The 21,465-nt window shown below is 42.8% G+C and overlaps 1 protein-coding gene across 1 annotated transcript; it reads left to right on the top strand.

Moving 5' to 3' along the window:
* Nucleotides 1–218: 218 nt before the first annotated feature.
* On the top strand, nucleotides 219–20,862 carry peak1 (pseudopodium-enriched atypical kinase 1; the record flags this gene model as incomplete). Its single annotated transcript, XM_083893588.1, has 4 exons — nucleotides 219–3,559; nucleotides 8,616–8,863; nucleotides 13,715–14,538; nucleotides 16,983–20,862. The coding sequence occupies 4 exons, from the start codon at nucleotides 219–221 to the stop codon at nucleotides 18,345–18,347; spliced, it is 5,778 nt and encodes a 1,925-aa protein (XP_083749714.1). The 3' UTR covers nucleotides 18,348–20,862.
* Nucleotides 20,863–21,465: the final 603 nt, after the last annotated feature.

Here is a 21,465-nt window from a genome sequence, read left to right as displayed (position 1 = left end):
TAAACAAATGCATTTTGTTCACTCACTTAGTAAATGCAAAATTTAATCAAGACCTTTCTCCCTTTTTCTTTTCTTTTAGGTCCATTAACCTTCACATTCGAGGCTAAAGTGTTTACTCATCATCACTGCTGTACAACAATCAGTTCCCGTCATCTTAAGCTCCATGGCGGGGTTTCCTGTCCATTGACGCAATACGCTGCCTCACTGGACCAGCAACCATGTCCGCCTGCAGCACGTTCACCGAACACGTATGGAAACCAGGCGAGTGCAAGAACTGCTTTAAACCCAAAAGTCTGCACTGTCTGGCACAGAGTGGTGGAGGGAAGCCTCCGTCTGAGCAAAAGCTTCCAACAATCCAGCAACACCATCCGCTCACTGCTGGAGCTAGAACCAACCCTAACCTTACCAACATTTCCCAAAGGGCTGGTATTGGGTCGGCCCGCTCAGGAAACTTCCGTCCACCAGTAGCTAAAAAGCCTACCATTGCTGTTAAGCCGACTATGATGCTGCCCTGTTCCTCTGCAGGGCTGGATTCAGATGGCAACCTGCAACCACCTCCAAACGTAATAGAACAGAGCAAAGAATCTGCCTTCACGGTGTGGAATCGCAATGGACTGAACCATAAGAGGCCGAGTGGGCTCGGCAACAACAATGAAGGAGAGGATGGTACAGAGGAGATTGAGGGCTATGGACAATTTAGTCCAAGGACCCCTAGTGGGAATAACAACAATAGCGGACTGACGGATGTATTAAAAGAGATTGCTGGGTTAGGACCTGGCCTCAGTCCCACACCCCTTTCATGTTCAAAGGACACGTTTTGGGGACGAATCAATACTTCATACCAACGGTCCTTGGAAAGAGGCCTTCCAGCCTCCAGCTGTTTGGCCCTAGGAAGCAGCAGTAGTGGGGGTGGTGGTGGTACTGCTCAAAAACGGGTATCTCTCAGTGACAGCACTGAGGTCATCAGCACAGAGGGAGGTCGTTTTTGCTATCCAGAGTTTTCTAGTGAAGGAGAAGATGATGATGATGATGAGGAAGATACAGAAAGGGATGATGAACATGAAAGTTGGGATGAAAGTGATGAAGAGTTACTATCGATGGAGATCCGAATGCGAGGCCAACCACGTTTTGCAAATTTCCGCGCTGCCACGTTGTCTCCAGTGCCCTTTGCTGCAGGGAAAAAGTGGAATACTGTTCCACTTCGAAACCGCTCACTACAGCGGATATGTGCCGTGGACTATGATGATAGCTATGATGAGATCTTAAATGGATACCCTTCCATGGGTTCCAGTGGAATTCTACTTCCTTATGGCTCTGATAACATGCACGGCAGTGGTTTTCTATCAAATTCAGAGTCCACTACTTCTCCAGAATCATCATCATCACATCCAGAGGATTCTCGAACAACTTCCAGTAATGGGAGCAGTGTCCCCTGTGCTTTTCAAAATGCCTTGCATTCTCCCACTTCACCTAAGGCACCTGTATCCATTGCTTCTCCTTCAAAAAGGGAGCCTGTTCACAGAGCACTGAGTCCTCTCAGGGTGACTGAAACACACAAGGCTGTCCTAGCTATTAGATTGGAAGATCAGGAAGGCAGAGAAGGCCTGCCAATGCCCCAGGCTCTTCCAGGTCAACCAGTGACAATCAGTTTTAGCCCCACAGAGGAGCAAGCAAAACCATACCGTGTAGTAAATTTGGAAAAATCACTTATCTGTAAGCCCTATACTGTGGTGGATGTGTCGGCATCTATGGCTAACAAAGATGAACATATTCTAGATTCTGCCTCAAAAACCAAAAACATGTCAATGCCTTCCAGCCCCACATCATTCTGTAGCACTCCTTTAGGTCAGCCACTGTCTCCAGGCTCTCTCATTTCTCCAACTTCTTCTGTGAAGCCAACATCACCCACATCTGTTGCTTTGTCAGGCAACCCCCGAAAGAAATCAGGGAGCACACGCTACCAGGAAGTATGGACATCAAGCACAAGCCCTCGTCAGAAGATAGCTAAAGTGGATAGTGGGGTTAGTGGTACACCTGGCCCCTCTGTATCTACTCAACATTGTTACCACAAGTCAGCTCCTACTTCTCCTGTTACTGGGCTGTCTTCTTCCCGAACTGTACCTGTGAAATCACCTAACTTATCAGAAATCAAATTCAACAGTTTTAATAATGCAGGCATGCCCCCTTTTCCTATTATTATTCGAGATGAGCCAACTTATGCCCGCAGCTCCAAAAATGCAGTCAAAGTACCCATTGTGATCAATCCAAGTGCATATGACAACTTAGCAGTGTACAAGAGCTTTTTGGGACTCAGTGGGGAACTACCACAGCCAAAAGGTGTAGGTAATAGGGTAGCTAGCCATACATATGAAGAGATTGGATCCTCCGAGAGTGTCCAGTCCACTTCGACAGATAAAACAATCTCTGGTAGAGGCACATCAGAGAGAGTCTCTTTTGAAGACACAAAATCTCCACTTGAAGCAGCAATGAAAGCACCACATTTGCATCCTAGAACCACTACAGACTGTAGCACTGTGACAAGTACTGTGATAAGCTCCAAAGTCGGGGCCCTCTCTCCCACTGCAACAAATCCCTCTGCCGTTCTTGCAATTACTGCAAACCTACCCAAACCAAGCCCCACAGCCAATGCTGTCACACGCACTTGCAAGACAAGTGGAGATACATCCTGCACTAAAGATCATGATTTAAACTTAGTCATGACTTCTGTGCCAGTGGTAAGTCATAGGGAGGAGGCCAGTGCTGTACTTTCACAGATTGTGGCCTCCATCCAGCCTCCCCAATCTCCTCCCGAGTCACCGTCAGCACAAACCAAAAACATAATTTCTGAGGAACTGTATGCCCTCCCACCTGATGCCATGGAGACTCTCAGCAGGCCCAAGTCTCTTTTTTCAGCAACGGATGGTTGTCTTTCCAAACCCAAAATGGACACGCCTACAAAGGTTTTGTCTAAATCCCAGAGTGCCTCTGCTGCTGTCCCACTCTCCAGTCCCCGCTCAGAGCCCAGTGCCCCCTTCCCCCCTCCTAGGTCGACATCTTCTCCATACCATGCTTCTAATATCCTCCAAAGACATTTTAGCAACTGGACCAAGAGCTCTGCCTCCAGTTCTCCTGTACGAACAAATGAAGGCGAAAGAAGTCCGGGTGGAGATGGTCGACGTATTTTGACAGAGAGCTCCAAACCTAAACGCTGGATTTCCTTCAGAAGCTTTTTTCGACGGCGAAAAGATGAGGACGAACATAAGGTAGAGAAAGAGAAGGCTGAGAAAGAGAAGGAGAAGGGCAAGCTGGTCGGGCTTGATGGAACAGTCATTCACATTCTTCCACCACCGCCAATCCAACAGACTCACTGGTTCACTGAGGCCAAACCAGAGGATCCCAGCCAGAAGCCAACCATCATATTCACCTACAAACCAGACGGTGGCAGCACCCCTGGTGATGGAGAAGGAGAACTGCGAGTAGAGGAGTGCAGGGAAACTCCACAACTGACATCAGATGACAGCCAAAGCCCTGGAGTTGATCTCATCAGGAAAGACCTCAGGTATTTGTTCACAATTTTTTGGACGTTTTATTCACCCTCTTGGTACTGCTGTATTAAAAGATGTTCCAATGAATATAGACTATAATTGTGAAAACATTGTGATTTATTGTTAAATAATTATTGCTTTTACATAAATAGTTTTAGCATACATTTGTCTTAAGGCTTTTTAGCAAATTTCTTAGTAAGCGATTCAAAATTCTACCTACACCACCTAGTGCTGGTCTTGAATGATGTTCTATGCAATGTCTGTCTTAGCATTCCCCTCAGAGCACCCCCCCCCCCTCCAGCATTAAATGAAAATGCTCAACCATTTGCAGCTGCCCCTGCAAAATACCCGGGGTGCTTCTCCTTAATCATACAGATCCCTCATCACAGATTCTAGAGGTGTCTGATCTTTTTTTGGCTTGTCTGCTCGCCCACTTGCTCAGCCACATGCTGAGACTTTGCAGTTTGTCTCCTCCCTAATGTTACCTATAACGTGAAGTGAACAGCAAGCTTTATGCACAGTTTCTTCCTCCAGGAGTGGACATCACTGAGTTGCAGTCAGATCACATCTACGCTACTACTCTGTTGAGCAATGTCATAATTGCCTTTAGCTTCTCTCTCTCTCTTTCTCTCACCCACACACACATTGTTTGTGGCTATTCTTATGAGGTCACTGCATTCATTTGGACAGCCTAAACGATATTGAAGACTACTCTTTGTTGATGATAGGAAAATACCAATATAAGATTAGATCTAAGATGTGTTATCCCTGATACTAGGGTTCATTTTATGTCCCTTTCCAAACACATGAAAAAGGATGCACACAACACTCAATGAAGCCAGGTGCAAAAAAACAAGTTTTAATGTATGTTTAATGTAAAACAAAACAGTCAAAATTAAGGAAAGGAACAAAACAAAACTAGGCCTCATTATTGCTATTCTTCCTCGAAACAAAAGCCTAGTCTGACCTCACTAAAAAAGAGATGTATAAAACATGAACAATTGGCAAATCAATAACTACATAAATGGGAAGTGAATAAGTTCAAATTCTTCACCACAAACAAAAAAGGTTTAATACCTAAGAGAATGTAACAAAGCCATGATTGAGTGGGGAAGCAGTTCTGCAGGTGAAGAGCATTTATGGTCGTCTCAGCAGCTCTGCGCAAGACCTGCCCCCACTTCCCCAAATAAATAATAAACAAAAATGCTGTTATGTAACAATAAGAATATCAGCCATTTTATTTGTTCTCCAAATTAAGGAAAACTCCTTATCTCACTAACTGATGAATCTGGCACAAGCAGTTGGTTAGTCATAGTTTTAGTGAGTTCAACTTGTTCAGGTTTTTTCTTATATCATTTCACATGAACTCTTACATTTTCACTCTCCTGTTACACTGCCATTATCTTTTTCTTCTCTCTCTGTATCTCTGCCACCTTTATATGCCTTCTGGTGCTTGGCTCTCGACTGTTATTCCTCTGTCAATTTTTTTTTTTTTACTGTTCCATCTACATTTTTTTTTTCTTTTATACTTTTGAGCCGTAAGCACTGCAAACACCGAAATATTTGACTCTTCTATCCTGTCAAGAGTTTCGACCCCATTCTGTCTCTACCCTCACTTAATAGCATATGATACAATCAAGTATGTGCCACGTTTGCTGTTAATATAAGAGGTTATTTTCGGATGTGCTGTATTATTTGTAGTACCCAGTGCATATTACTCAAAAGTATGATGACAAAGTCCACAATCCTCAGGTCTCACATTTAGTAGTCAAATATGAATGAAATGCAGATCTTGGAATGTCTTTATAACACAATCACATGACTGTTCAGTGTTGGTCAGTTCCAAGTTCAGTCATCAGGGATGGTTCCAGCACTGAAACTGCTGTATTCCTCATATGAAACATAAGTGTTGGACATCAGTGAATGTCAGACATCACACCGATGGTGTAGTCTACCCTGTTTTCTCCACACCTGTGCTTTACAAACATTCCTTTGTGACACCTTTGTTTACAGCATTCACTGTGAACTTGTCAATTTGTAACTTATTTTCTCACTTGGCATCTTGGCAGTCAGTTACTTAGTCATTGTAGATATTGTGATTGATAAAAAGTTGTATCTTGGCCTTGAGAAACAGAAAATAGCTTATCTCCCTTGATACTCAAGCTTCTTTTTGGTGGTGTGAATGAAGGAAGATGTGACGATGATCTACAGAAAGAATGTGCTTGTGGAATGTGAATTCAGTAAATTCCTCACAGTGCTTTGGGAACTGACTTGAGGGAATTGGAAGCTGTTCTTCAACTGCAAGGTTCAATTAGTTTTAAGTCTAAAAAATTGGATTATGTGCAATCAACACCTTCATTCAAATTAGCTTTTCTCTATAACACATTTGTTATTCCCTCTTGGTTGCACTAACAACTGCCGCCGACATATGCAACTAGTTGTGGAAGTATTGTGTGCTTCCTTAAAATCTAACAGCCCAGTTATTACATGTCACAAACTGGTCACACAGGTCATTCTGCAGTGTTTCTGTTTCAAATGGCAACCGAGGGGTTAACTGGAAGCAGATTTATTGGCTCACAGCAGGCGTGGTCTTCAGTGCTGGCAAATGCACATTACCTTAGACAGGTAAGAACATTCAAAGAGAGGGAGAGTGAAAAAAGACACGGAGAAGATTACACATGCAGAGAAGGACGTTTTGATTCTTCAATGGCCAGCGTGCAATTAGCATTAGCTAGAATGTAAATTCACCCTTGCCTTGTACTCAGAGTTCCTCGATGGGAAGCTGCGTGAGCCAATACAGTGGGTAAGCTTGAAATCCAGTACCTGTATTCTTTTTTTTCTTTTTCTTTTTTTTACTTTCTGTAAATACCTGTGAGCAAACAGGCAACTTAAAGCCATGTTGTCTTAAGGAGTAGAGGTTTGTGATTTGAGACTTTTGTTTTGGATCGTGACGACTGAGAGCCAGTTAAATCCACTGAGGTAGCTGCATGCTGTTTGAACAAGTCAGGTCCTGACACTGAAACATGTAGCAAGCATAAAAGCATTTTTGTGTCAAGGGCCTTTTAGAGGTGTGCATCGTTGATGGGTGTTTTCCTCCACTATGATAACATGCAAGAAATATTCTCAGAAAAATATCACATTTGATGCTTTAAGGTTATGAATAGATAATCAATAATCTGTTTGTATAGACAGAGCAGGGAACACGGAAGAGCAAAAGAGGTAATTGAGTTATAACACAAATCAGACCACTGTCCGATTTTCAAAAATATATTCTATATTCCATTGTATCACACATGTTTGTAAGTCCTCTCTCGTGCCTGAATCTTTTCACAGTTTATTTACTCATTGCTCTCGGAATACATCGATAGGCCTTTATATCAACTGTCTGGCGCTGGCAAGTGCCAAAGTAATAAACTATGACAACTTGGAGGCCATCGATCGACCTTTTAAAAGAGACAGAGGGCTAATGGTCCTACAAAGACGCACCATAAACATGTCAGATCTGACACTTTCTGCAGACACAGACCCTCAGGGTGGAGACGGATACAGTGGTTTGTTTTTCTTCAAGTGCTCGCTTTTCTATCACGTCATCCTCCAGATCTTCCAGTGATACTTGTTTCCAAAATGAATGAATAACAGAAACAGAAAAAGACCTTGAAGAACATTATGCAACACATGACGTTCACTATGCTATAAGAATAAGATTCGTCTGGACACAGTCCTTATGTGAACTGTGTCGTCACTCGAGCTTTGGGGATTTTGTCCGTGATAGATCATTTGTCATTCCGTGAGCATGTGCTCTCAACACCGCAGTCAAAGGAAATGACACATCTGATTCAGAGTAATACAAACATTACTGCTGACCTGCCCCACCCAGAAAACAGCCCTTTGAACCTTGTCTGACATGTTCCCTTTCGTGTCTCACTTAAAACTTAACTGCTATTTTTTTATGTTGTATTTGACAGAGGGTGTTGAAATACTTATAATAGCAGTAAACAATATGGCAACAACAGTTTCTTTATTTCAAACAGAGCAGCGGGGCCAGTCGGTTTCTTTAGTGCTCGACAGTAGGTGGTTTGTGTATCACAATGAGGGCATTACCTGAATTCTCTTAGAACGTCACCCAACCTGGGTGGTCACAGTCGATGACGGTGTAATGTGTCACACGGGTCACACTGACTAACTGTGGCTGAAGTGTTATCAGATCACAGGTCAGTCACCGGGTTGTTTTGAATATCGTATTTGCTGAGATCAAAGTGTTCAGATTGATTGCAGATGGCTCTTGATGAAAAACACCAGCTGGTGAGGATTCAGTTTCCCAGGTGACTGTGGAGGGAAAGGAATCACGGTGGCAGTTTTTGTGTGATGTCTCGATGACAGTTTTCGATGCATTTATCTTGAATTAAAAGTACATACTTTTTTGTGTAGGATTGGGTTAAACTTCCTGGTTCAACAATGTTTGCATTTTGAATGGAAAATCCCTCTTTAGTCTTTTCTTTTGAAGCCACATTGTGTTTAAATCAATACTCCAGTACACCCAGAATGCTTAATCTTCTGATTGAACAAAGCAAGAAAAAAAAGTCACAGTAAGCAAAACCACATTTTGGTCTGCCACTTTATCTTCACACCTTTTCATCAGTCCTCTGCTGCAGATTTAGAAGAAATTCATCTCACCTCCATTAACACCTCAAATCATAGCTACTTAGTTGCACAGATGGCTTTTCAAAACACGTTATCACACACACCACCAATTCTCCCTCAGGCAACATTGCAATGTTTTCAAAGCACATCTGGCTTCAAACTCCCCACCCATTCGCAGCTACAGATGTTTGTTGTTGCTGTTCATATCTTATGACTGTAGATTATCTGTCGTTGATAAAATAAACAAAGACAGATTGAAGCTCTAATTCATTTGTTTACCTATCTATAACCACTACTATCTTTATAATAAAGAGCTCCCTGATGTCAACCTGCTGCTTTATTTTGACCTGTTTTGCCGATAAGGATTTACATTTACAAAATGACATTGTCACCAACTAAACGAGCCATGCTTCTATCTGTCATGTGCAGCCAGGTACCAGCCAGTGCCAGCAATGTCAAGGATCGGGAGCTGCTCGGCTCCGCCTGTAAAAATGCCAAAGTAAATCTGGGCCTGGTGCTTGGGGAGGACGACGAGGGCCATGTCAACCCTGCTGCCAAACTAGCTTCAGCCAGCGAGGGCAGCGCCAGCCTCGGTGAGCCAGAGGAGGATGGGAGTCACTCCCATCATTCGCATTCTCCCGCCTCCAGCCAGTGCAGTGCCACGTACGGGAACCTGGGTAAGAAGCATGACACGCATGTGCCAGCCACAAGATTTAAATCATTGTCTATTTATGTGTCCAGTTCTGAAAGAATTCAGTCTGTGGTAGCTGATTAATGTATGTAAGCATATCGGATTGGTTTGATTATTTTTGACCGACTCATCATCAAAGAATCGCAGAACTCTTTAACTGCCAACTGTTTTTCAACTCGATGCATTGTCGCACTGGAACGGGATGTTTTCGTCATGCAGAAAAGGCTCTGATTTGTTATGCAGACTTTGACTGAACAAAGTCCTTTTGCAGTGTAGACAATTCTTCTTGTGAAAAAGATAAGGAGAAAAAATGAGTCGGAGAATAAATATGCAGTCCCTCTCAACATCCGCAGCATTTGAGAAAGAATTTTAAATGCTGATTTTTTTTTTCTGTATTATTATTCTGTCAAAAGAAAGCAGAGTCTCTGAATTTAGTTGGAAGGATATTCTGGCCCTGTGGATGAATATTTCCAGAATATGGAGCTCTGAATCTGCAGGTCTCCTCACTCTTACTGCAAAAGTAGCTGTTTTTTTTAACTTTCCGTCAGCGTCAGCACACTTCCACATGTGACAAGTCACAAAGTACAAATTTATTCCCTGCTAAACAGCTGCAGCTCAAAACGTCCGCACTTCTCGTCTGTGACAGTCTGTGAATCTAGATTTAATTGAATGAATACATTTCTGCTATATGGGTCAACGTCTTCTCTCTCTCTATCTGTCGAGAAGGACTTACATCCACAGTTGAATAATGATTCACCTTCACATGACTCCTTTAAAGCAAAATAAAAGCAGCTTTGCGTCAGAGTAGCATGTAGAGTTGTGTTGTGTCGTTGTGTTACTTATTTTCAATGTACTGAGTAAATGCAGAGAGGAGCTTAGTGTGAAAATAGAAACGGTGTTCTTGTTTTAAAGACTGAATATGATACCTATGACTGTAGAGTGTAGATTTATTGTCGAAGGGCTGGTTCACACTGATATGTCGCGTGTGTCACGGCTGCGTTGTGGTTTGATTGCTGCACCCATGTTAACAAACGAGTGTTTACACTGCACGTGTGAGAAATGCGCCTATTCTTGAGCCCAGGCGCCTCCTCGCCTATATTCACACATGACGGGCGCATGGTTTCCATCACACACAAAAAAGACAGAGAGAAGATCTGTTAATGATGGTATTGACATACTATTACATGCACCTGACACCTAGTGTCTAGGCAGAGTCTGAATACATGAAAAAACAACTATTCTAATTATTTGTGCAGATTCTCTCCGTGGCCTTAATGAGTGGTCATAGAAACAATAAGTAATGTCAAAAACCCCTTTCTAGTTCATAATACTACTGCACACTGACACACTGTTCCTCTAACACAGTGATGATAGCGTTCCTGTTAAAGTCCCAGTTTTATAGTCCATCTGTGGTGAATTGATGGCGGCCATTTCATCATGAGACTTTGTGAGCAGCTCTGTGTCAGAGGTTCGGTGGCGGTGGAACGAGCTGAAGCCAAAGCAGCTGTCAAACGTGGCAGCAGAAGCTGAAGTGTGGAAAAGAATCTTATTTTGATCAAAGCGGTGTGTGTGTGTGTGTGTGTGTGTGTGTGTGCGTGTGTGCGTGCGTGTGCGCGTGTGTGTGTGTGTGTGCGTGTGCGTGTGCGTGTGCGTGTGCGTGTGTGTGTGTGTGAGCGTGAGCGAGCGACAAAGAAGTGGTGACACACAACTTGAGATGATTCACTGTGGTGTTTGCACACACACGGTTGTGTGATGTCGAAAAAGGTGCGAGTCCTTGTGTCTGCGCGTGTTGCGCTGATTAGCTGTGTTTGCATAATATGTGTGTGTTTTTGTGAGTCTCTGTGGACGGATGTGCTGTGAAAAAGGCTCCCCGGATGTTGCCCCGCGGTCTAATTTTACTCTTATTACATCCTGCTAATGAGGAACAAGGCAGCGCTGAGTGTCCTTCTTCAAAACATTTTGCTGAATGACATGTTTGTTTAAAAGAGTGTGCATGGCCATCAACATAAACACATCGCTGCTGATTGTGAAGCATATTTTACATTTACACATATATCCCTATATCTTTTAAGCATGTCTGTATTTCAGTATTGATTTTTCTCTCTCTCTCTCGCTCTCTCACTGTCCGCAATTTAGCTTTGCCTGCAATTTTTTTTAGGAAAGAATCCCTCTAATTTTTGTCTTTCTCTCTCTCTCACTTTCACACACACACACTCACTATATATACAGTACGCACACGCTTTGATCAGATCAGAGCAGTAGGAGGCAGAGCGCTCACTGCCTCACTCACTGAGCAAAGCTCCAGTGTTGGCACCAGTGGCTCCGACTCTCGGTCAGGGATGGAAGCAGAGAAAAGCTTTCCACTTTGCCTCCCTGTGCAGCTGCCACTTCACCACATTTACCTAAAAACTTAGGCGCATGAATGGAACTGAGGTAGGCTTGTTTTTCTTGTCTTTTTTTTCCCCTCATCATCATCTCTCGGTATCAGTGTCTTTTAATATCACCAGAGAATCTCTTGATCTCTCCGTCGTCTCTTATTGAGTTTAATTCTTTGTCACTTTCATCACTCATCTCGCCTCATCCTTCCTCTCTGTTCTATCCCGCCTACTCCGCGCTGCCTCCTGTTGTTGCGGTGTCATTATTACATTCGTTTGTGCATGATGGCTGATCAGTGATCACTTTGCCACTGCAACAAGTTCCTTCATCTCCTGATTAACACATCTACATTTGTAAAGTATGAAACTGTTTGATGCAGTATATGCATGATGTCACTGACAGTTCATTATTTCACACCTTCTAATTTCAGCATCTTACAGCTCATTCAGTCTAAAAAGAGATGAATAAAGATTAAGTTAATTTCCTTCTCATTGGCATCCTGAAGACTTAAATGGAGAGCAAAAAATGTGAAGGATAAAGCAGTAGAAGATGAATGAATGAATGATGAGGGCAGAGAACACAGAAATAATATGATGCCTTCATCATTCATTCATTGGTTATAGGTCAAGTACACAACAGTATATAGTTGTACCGCAACACTATACACTTGCACAAATAAACATAATTTACACTATCATCTGTAGCACCTTCAATTAAAGTCTTACCCTTATTTTCTTTCACAGAAACCACAGAGAAAATAAATCAGTTAATCAAGTAAATAGTCCATGTGAATTTCCCCCGTGCAAACATGAAGGTCATAACGTTCAGTAGCTGATGAAACTGTTTCACAGAGGAGTTGATTCAGCCGTTTGATCATTTTGGAGCGTGTCGTTTCTGCTATTGTTGAACTATTACATAATACAGAGAAGCGTTTATGCTTTTTTAGTCTCCACTTGACCGCTGTCACCCCAGCTGAAACTGCTTCAACACAAACTGAGTATTTGCAAATTTAGATTCAGGTTTATTTGTGATGGTAAGTGAAGAGATGGTTAAGTCACAAACACTTTCGGTCCTGCAATAACAGAAAGAAAAAGAGATGAATGTTTTCCTGGGTGGATTATTGCAGATCGGCGGATGACCACATTAAATGCACTCATTCCAATGAGGATTTACGAGACTCGCTGCTCTATCTTAAGGCTCCCACTGCTTACATAAGACGATGGCATCTTAATGCACATGTGAGGAGTTACTCATACCGTCTTACTTAGAGAAAGAGTGGAGTTTGTTCCGTTAGATTTCTATAATGTAGGGATGAGCACACTCTTCTAAGGAATTGGGGCTGTTCCCTAGCGAGTGAAACATTTCCACAGCAGCGCCGTCAGTGACCTTTGTACTCTCACTTAGTTAAAATTATCAGGCTCTTTCATTCCCATAACACGAGGTTCGTGACTTCTTTGCTCTTCTCATGATATCAGACACTTGTCTCAGACCCATCTGTCTCTGTGGTCCACGAGTCTCAATCAACCCCCTCAATCTTCCCAATTCCCCTCCCACCGCCATCCCTGAAAAATAAGGTCACTTCATGTCAGTGGTAAAAGTGCTCTCCATGTCTGCCGCCTCTTAAAGCCTCACTGCAGACTTGGGCTGCAGATTGAGTCGTGCAGCTGTAGCGGTTGGAGGGGGATGACCTGTGCCCAGCTGTGCTGCTCTCTGGCTGGAATTCTCCTCATGGCCCTGTGTCACCCTCTCATCTTCCTAAGAGGCAGAGAGCCAGTGGGAGGGTGAACACGCTGTGGAAGGAAAAACCAAGTAGATCAAGGGAAGCTTGTGGGGAAAGTGTGCGGTGATGTAATTTGGATGCCACTTTTATCCTTTCCAGATGATAATAAGTTTGATTATTGTCAGTCACGTTCAGTCATATTTATTCCGTTTTTAATATACTTTACCGTTCAAAAGTTTGGGGTCACTTAGAAATGTCCTTATTTTTTAAGGAAAAACACTTTTTTTCAATGAATATAACACTTAATGAATCGGAAATACACCCTAACATTGTTACTATTTTAGCTGCAAACGTCTGGTTTTTAATGGAATATGTACATAGGTGTATTACAATGGTACATTGTGTTTGCTAATAGCGTTAGAAGGCTATTGGATGATTAGAAAACCCTTGAAAACCCTTGTGCTATGATGTTAGCACAGCTGAAAACAGTTTTGCTGGTTCTTTGACCAAAGCAAAGTTTGAAAATTATTAAACTATGTGGTAACAAATGTTTTTTTTTTATTATTTTAAGTACAAACAATAATAATTAATATTGAGCATAGACAACATGCATAGTGCTGAGTTAAAGAGTAACTTTAGCTGCCTCAGCTTTAAATGGTGCAGTGTTTTAGTACTTTAGTACATCATTTCTTTGTTTCCTTTTCACACAATAAACTTGGCGCCATCTCCCCTCTCCTCTAGGTCAATCCAGAGCCAACATGATCCCACTGAAACAGCCGCGGAACACGAAAGCATCCACTGACACCTTGGCCTCCTTTGACCTCGATGCCCTGACTGACCTGCCACCCCTGAAGGCAACGCCACCGCCGCTACCTAAGAAGTCTGTACCTCGCCCTGTTCCTGAACCCAGTCCGGGAGGCAAGGAGGCAGTCCAGGGAGCCGTGAGACCTAGGGCTGAGGCAAAACCTGGGGGCACCAACCTCAGCGTGGCCAACCCTTTGTACGAGTTAGACTCCACCTGGGAGACGGCGAGTCAGAGCTCCTCTCTCAGCTCCGAGCCTCACCGAGCCCAAAACCATGAAAGTGGTGACTCCCTAGAGAGACCATCAACTGCTGCAGCCACCCCTAAAAACCACCCGACTAACAGCATGTCCTCCTTGGGCCCTCAGGCTGGATTTACTCCACCCAGTGCCACCACCGGCCGAGAGAGGAGGCCCTACCCAAGTACTGAGTCTTTAGCCGGTAGGGGTCGGGCCGCAGGTCGAGTACCTGTAGGTGGAGGAGGTGGAGGCTCAAAACCCCAGAGGCCTGCTCTTTACAGGGGTCTGGACAGCTGGGACGAGGTGGTGGGGAGGATAAGGGGTCTCCACACAGACACGCTGAGGAAGCTGGCAGCAAAGTGTGAGGACCGCTTCATGGCCGGCCAGAAGGATCACTTGAGATTTGGCACCGACAGCTGGTCCCTCTTCAGACTCACTACTGGGAAACCCTGTTGCGAGGCAGGCGACGCGGTTTACTACACTGCTTCCTACGCAAAAGACCCACTGGTCAGCTATGCCATCAAGGTGAGACACGTTCTGTTTATAGATCAGTGCTCGGTGATTTTTTTGGTTTAGAGAACACTATGGTTTAATGGTTTTATATTATTCAATTTAGGTCAAATACAGTACTTTTAGTCCTAAGTTATTCAATATATACTTTTAAATATAATAAATATAAACTACTAAGTTTTCATCATTATATTAAACTTTTCAAGCCTAATCTTGTCTTTTGGAAGGATTTGCTGCATACATCTAAAATTCAAGGACTCATTTACCACTCTGGTTGACTTTAAGAGTCACAGACTGTTATGATTTTGTGGTTTGCGTTGACATAATGATACGTCGGGTTTGTTTGAGTAAAGCAATACTAGATTTAAACTCCTTTAACTTTGTCTGGAAGCACACACAGCGACTCACTCTAGATATCACCTCAAGAAACCACAGTATTTACAATATTTCAACAAATATTGTGTTTTCAGCATCATTTTTTGTTTTTTGATTGATGTTATTATACATCTAGAGTGGTGATAGCTGTCCAACTAAATAATGTATTCCCATTATTTTCTTTTTGGGTGGCAGAATCTCCTCCCACTCACTGAACTGGAGGAGTGGAGGAATGTCTTCGTGCTGAAATATTTGCGCTCAAACTTTGTGCCTTTAGGGCACAATCTGCCGTGAAACCTGTGTGTGCATGCATAATTGTGTGTGAGGGTAGCAGTTTTGTCAGCATTTGTTTCTCCGTGTGTGTGTGTGTGTGTGTGTGTGTGTGTGTGTGTGTGTGTGTGTGTGTGTGTGTCTGAGAAGGAGAGTGAGAGAGAGAAGAGAGAAAGACGGGGGAGTGGGCTGGCAGAGCTCGCCAAAGAGTTCTGAAATTAAATACAAGGCAGATATGGAGGAAGGTTGAATTATTCACAAAGTAAGGAACTTTCTGCGCTTCACAACACTTCAAAGCTTTGCCTTCATATTAATTGCAAGCTCAAGAGAAGTCTTGTTTTTTGACGCTCATCCATAAATAAGGCAAACAGGAGCAGCAGAACAGAAACAGGCCTCAACGTTCCAATTAAACTTCCCCCAACTCTGTTTTCCTATGGCCTAGTTATGCTAAAGTCTTCCATAACCCCATAACTATCGCTGATCATCCTGCAGTGACATGTCATACTATGTTATATTTTAATCATGAACTTGTTTTTTCCACTTTTTAAATCATAGGAACCGAAGGAAGTGCCTTGAAATGCTTTAAGGCCTCATAGTTTCCTAGAAATATCAGGAAATTCCCTGCAGCTCTTTTGCAACATACGGAATTGCATCCAAATAGTGACAGGTCTACAAATACAGTTGAGTCAGAACAGAAGCCTGTATGTCTTAGAACAAACAGTCAGTGGGCAGCTTATAATCTCAGAGCCAACATGTCTCGACAAACGCCCAATGAAAACGTATGCTCGTACATTTTATAGTGTATGTGGAGGGGGGAGTTTGCTTAGTCCAATAAACTGTGCATTAGTTATGCCACAGATCACAAAATTCAAAGCCAGTTTCCTAACAGTGATCGCAATGTAGTCTGTGGAAAATATAGATCAGACCAGTGTTTTTAAGACTGACATTTTTATTCCATTATTATAATCTTCAGCTCCATAATTTAGTTTTTATTATTAATTAGTGCACACACATACAGACATATGCACATTGGCAACTGTGTACTAATATGGCGGTAGCAAAACAAGCATCATTAATACGTTCTCTCAGGGTTTTTTTTCCCCTAAAACATACAGCTGTATTTCATGATCAACCGTCACGTAGGAGTCCTGTTTATTTGGCAAGAGATAGTCGAACTAGCTGATAAGACGGACAGGTTTATGATGCCACTTGTAATCATAATTCAACCTCAGTCACCTGACTGACGTTCTGTGACCCAGAACATTGTTGTGTTCTCAAAACAGAACATACAGTTTGTCCAACATGATGTCTTTTCCATGTGCACTGTATGTCTGTCAGGTGTGTATCAGACGTCGCTCAACTTGATACACAAGCAGAATGAAAGGCATCAATACTGATGAAATCAAAGTTGTTTCTTTTACAAAACATAACAGAAATCAGAAAACATTTACTCTCTTAACATCAGCCATAATTTGTCGATGTATTTGATTAAATATATGCAACAGTGGAATTAATTCTCATATAGATTATTTCATTTACTTACTGGCAATTACAAACATCAGACTTTAAAATGTAAAGGTTACTGTCAAACAAAATAAAACTGATACTCTGTATGTGTCTGCTGAAGATGTAAAACAGTAAAAAAAAAAAAAAAAAGTAAAATATAACTCAAGTTTAAAATCAGTATACTTGTATTAGCTAACCAAAGTTAACTTTTTTCTACAGCGGTATAATACAATATATGAATTTCTCAGCTGAAAAACAAACATTTACATTGACAGCAATGCTTTCTTCTCTGTCTTTTATCATCTTAGATTTGTCGGAGCAAAGTGAAGGAGACCCAGCAGCAGTTTTTCCACAGCCTTGCAGTGAGACAGAGCCTCCCCATGCACTTCAACATCCAGCAGGACTGTGGACACTTCCTGGCTGATGTACCGACCCGCCTGCTGCCCTGGGAAGAGGAGGAAGACGACGATGAGGAGGATGAGGAAGGAGAAGAAGGTGTAAATGAGCTGAAGGAGAAAGAGAAAGAAACTAAAACTGAACACAAGCCAAAAGACTCCAAAGCTGCGAATGGTAAACTCGATGAAACGCCAGCAGCATCTCACGTGAACGCTGGCAATTTCCTGAGGAGCCGAGTAGTGGTCATCACACGTGAGGTCCCCTTCCAGACGGTGGCAGATTTTGTCCGAGAAGGCGTCGCCCGGCACACGCAGAACCCTGAGCTGTACGAGCGTCAGGTCTGCCTCCTCCTTCTCCAGCTGTGCTCTGGCCTGGAGCACATGAAACCTTATCACGTGACCCACTGCGACCTGCGACTGGAAAACCTGCTGCTGGTCAACTGCCAACCTGGCAACCCCTGGAACCTGGACTTACTTGAGCCCAACAACAACAGCAACAATGCCGGTGCGACCCCGGCCGGCGCCAGCGCCGCCGCCAACACCACATGCCCCGCCCGCCTCATCATCAGTAACTTCTCCCAAGCGAAGCAGAAGAACACTCTCATAGCGACAGACCCCAGCACGCTGCGGGACCAGTCGCGACTGGCGCCCGAAATCGTCACAGCTACTCAGTACCGCAAATGTGACGAGTTTCAGACGGGGATTCTCATTTATGAGATGCTGCACCAGCCCAATCCCTTTGAGGAGGCACCAGAGCTGAAGGAGAGGGAGTACACGTGGGCCGACCTGCCGCCGCTGCCTGTCAGATCACTCTATTCACAGGGTCTCCAGCAGCTGGCCAGGCTGCTGCTCACTGTCAACCCCTCTGAGAGGATCCGGATGTCTGAGGCGCGGGCCTGCCTGCAGTGCCTCCTCTGGGGGCCGAGGGAGGACTTATTCCAGGCCCTGGGCTGCAGTAGCACGGGCCCCATGACCGGGGCCACTTCAAGCCAGCGCGACGGCATCCTCCAGAACTGGCTGGACCTGAAGCGGACGCTGATGATGATCAAGTTTGCCGAGCGTTCGCTCGACACGGCTTGTGGCGTGAGCCTGGAGGACTGGCTCTGCTGCCAGTATTTGGCTTTCGCGAGCACGGACACGCTGAGCCGAGTGGTGCACATCCTGCAGCAGCCGCAGCCTCATCCTCAGTCGCAGAACCAGCAGGCGCACACAGCACAGAACCAAACTCAAACGCATCACGCACACGCCTTCCATCTGACTCACTCGCAGCCACTCTGAGTTCCTCTTTCTGACTGTTACCCTGGCAACTGATCCAACTTGCTCCCATGTGGTCCCTCTAAGCTAATAGTCAGCCTTGTTGTTGTTGCAGCAGCCGCCTCACTTTATATTAATTGCCTGGTTGTGTAATACCTGTAATCTTCATGGACAAATCAGTCCACACAGTGAGAGGCTTTGTTACCATCAAACATCTTTAGGAATATTCACGTCCCGCTCATGAAGCGGCTGCATGACGCTCGATTTTAGCCCAAGACGAACAGAAAACCCTGAAGCAAGCTGATGAGGCAGATGATGTACTTTTCCTCTGCAGGTTCTTAAAGAACCGTGAGGTGTACTCCACTTTTAGATGTTTGGAAGTGTGAGACATTTTTATCCCAATTATTGAAGACTTTTTCGCAAAAAAAGCGTTTGAAATTTAAGCAACGATGAAGATTTTGAAAATATTTGAGAGTAAACAGAAATGAAGAGAGGTCATGTGTGAAATGAAGGCAACGAGGGGGAAAGAAAAAGGTCAAAACTCACTTCAAAATGTAATCAGAGTGAGATGTTTTGCTTTGAATTTAGACTGATGCAATAGTGACATTATGTTTTTACATGAAAGCCAAAGATCTACCAACATAGACGTTCATTGCAAAGTACAGTAAAACATGATTTTAGTACATTAGTTGGTCCCAGTGTTTGCACAGCTGAGACACAAATTCAAACATTTAATCTACAATTCATTCTGTATCTTTAAATTCTGCTTAATTACACACAGAACTTTCTAAATGTTGACAGAGGTAGACGATGAACACTGAGCTAACTTTGGCTTTGCAGAGTTGTCAGAGCTAACACAATTTAGATGCTTTGAAGTGAAAATGGGACACGCTGCCCCCCGGCTGTTGGCTTGGTGTTTGCATTATTAGAGATTGTGCAATTATCTTATGTTCTGTTATTTTTCTTTGGAGGTAGTGACATTATACCGTCGTTTTAACTAATCCTCTCTCTTTTATTTTATTATTTTTTTTGTGGCACATAAACTGATTCATTTCAGTTCAATCCTGTGACTTTTATCACAAAGTGAATTTCAGTGTAAAGCTCTTCCTCTGGTGGACAGGAAAGAGAGAGACAGAGATGTTTTTGGGGACTGCAAAAAAAAAAGAGTTATTCTATGTCTGTTGTTGTTGTTGTTGTTGTTGTTGTCAAGTTGTTTTTCAAATGGTTCTGCGTTACAGACGACATTTTTGCACATTCAGTCTGAGCGATGGGGCTCTTCTATAGTCGACTGAAGACATGATGAAAAATGATGGCGATGCAAGAGAGACTGAGACAAGTCCCTGTGAATATGAGGAGCTGGAGATGACTTGGTTTTGCAGTGTGTGGAATGTAAAAAAAAAAAATTGCCTGGACTGAAATGGACACTTGGACCTGGTCTCATCTAACTTCTGAAAACGCTCAAGCTTCCAATGGAACCACTTTTGTCTCACATATGCAGAGTTTTTTTGTGTGATAATCGGCCGCAGCCTTGAAGAGAAACTACCCCCATCTTCCCCCATCCTCCTCCTCGCCTTTTCACCTGACTGACTAGACGAGCTGCAAACTATTGATCAATCAATAGCAATCTGGAGTCAGTGAAGGCAACACGAGCTTCACAACTTCTCTGTTGAATCATTTGTGCACATTGTGGGTTTATTTGTGGTTGAAAAACATCTTTTCGGGCAGGAGAGTTTTCCTCTCCGGTTGCTTCCAAGCGGACAATGTTCTCAAACTGACGCTGCATCGAAGTTTACATAATAATCTGCTTTTAGTTACATTTGTTTTTATCTCTTTCTTCATATCCATAAACTGAAACTCAAGCTCATCTTTTTTTTTTTTGTTTGGAGGTGTGAAAATTTAATTTTTTGGGATCAGGATCCTGTGTTTTGTTTCTCTTTAACGGTCCACGGAGTGCAAATGAGACAGAGCAGGTGTGAGTTTGCGATCGCTGCGTTAAAAAGGGTTTGCGTGCTAAAGGAATGTGTGTGGACGGCACTGGTGGCTGTCTTTGTATTTACAGATTTAAGTCTTTATATATATATATAGTATAAATATATAAACAACCTTTATCTATTTTAATCCACCCAATATTTTGTCGAGTACAGAGCACCTGTATTTTTGTCTTTGGAGTCTAAATATCATTGATTCGTTTTTAAAGTTTCTTCAAACGTGGCTTGTTGTTCAGGTGAGTAGTTATCACTGTCCTAAACAAGAGGATGAATATTAACAAATAAGAAACAACTAACTCTTCAGTTGCATTAATATGCAGAATAATGTACAGTATATTTTTTCTCCCCTTTTAAGAAGAATCGACCTGCTTAGGAGATGAACCACTTTGAATAGAGGCTGAAGGATGATTTTTCAGAACACACCATTAAGACCCAGCGTTCAAGATGTTGCTTTTGTGTTTTCTCTCTCTGTCTCTTTGCTCTGGTTTTTCAAACAGCAGCTCTCTCCCAAACGGCTTTCTATTGAAATGTGTACAAAATGTCTCCTGGTCTGCCGCCATTTATTGTTGATGGAGTTAACCAACAGTAACAGAACAATAAATATATGTTTTTATAGATACACGTTGTGCCGCTTTGTTATTGGTGCTGTGTTCTGCCTTATTTGACTTTTTATGGAGAGGTTATTATGTAGCTTCATGTAACTTAAGTAACTGGACAGATTTGTATCACTGAAACGATTACTTTTGAAGGATTTGTCATTATAAAAACACGATATCTGATCGTTTTAGCTTCTTAAATATAAATATTTTCTTTGTTTCTTTGCTCCAGATCTAAAGAAATCATTCAAACGCTGTTCAATGTTTTTTTTTAGCATTGTCCGACATTTTATGGACCAAGCGATTAATGGTGAAAATAATCGTTAGTTGCAGCTCTACAAACCTCCTTATTTTTCCCAAAGTTTCAACGAGAGCAAAATGTTTTATTCTAATTTTAGCCATTTTTAAAATGTATTCCACTGTCGCACAAGTCTTTTGTTATGCTGTGTGTACGTTATGTGTTACCGTACCTTCCAGTCCAGAAGTGATGTTGGCAAATCCTCAAACCTTTCACTGTTGATTAATCCTTGACTAATTTACAGTGGAAAATCATTTCAG

This window comes from Microchirus variegatus (assembly GCF_963457635.1).
Source record: "Microchirus variegatus genome assembly, chromosome: 8".
NCBI classification, from domain to species: domain Eukaryota; kingdom Metazoa; phylum Chordata; class Actinopteri; order Pleuronectiformes; family Soleidae; genus Microchirus; species Microchirus variegatus.
This window is presented reverse-complemented; position numbering and strand designations above follow the sequence as displayed.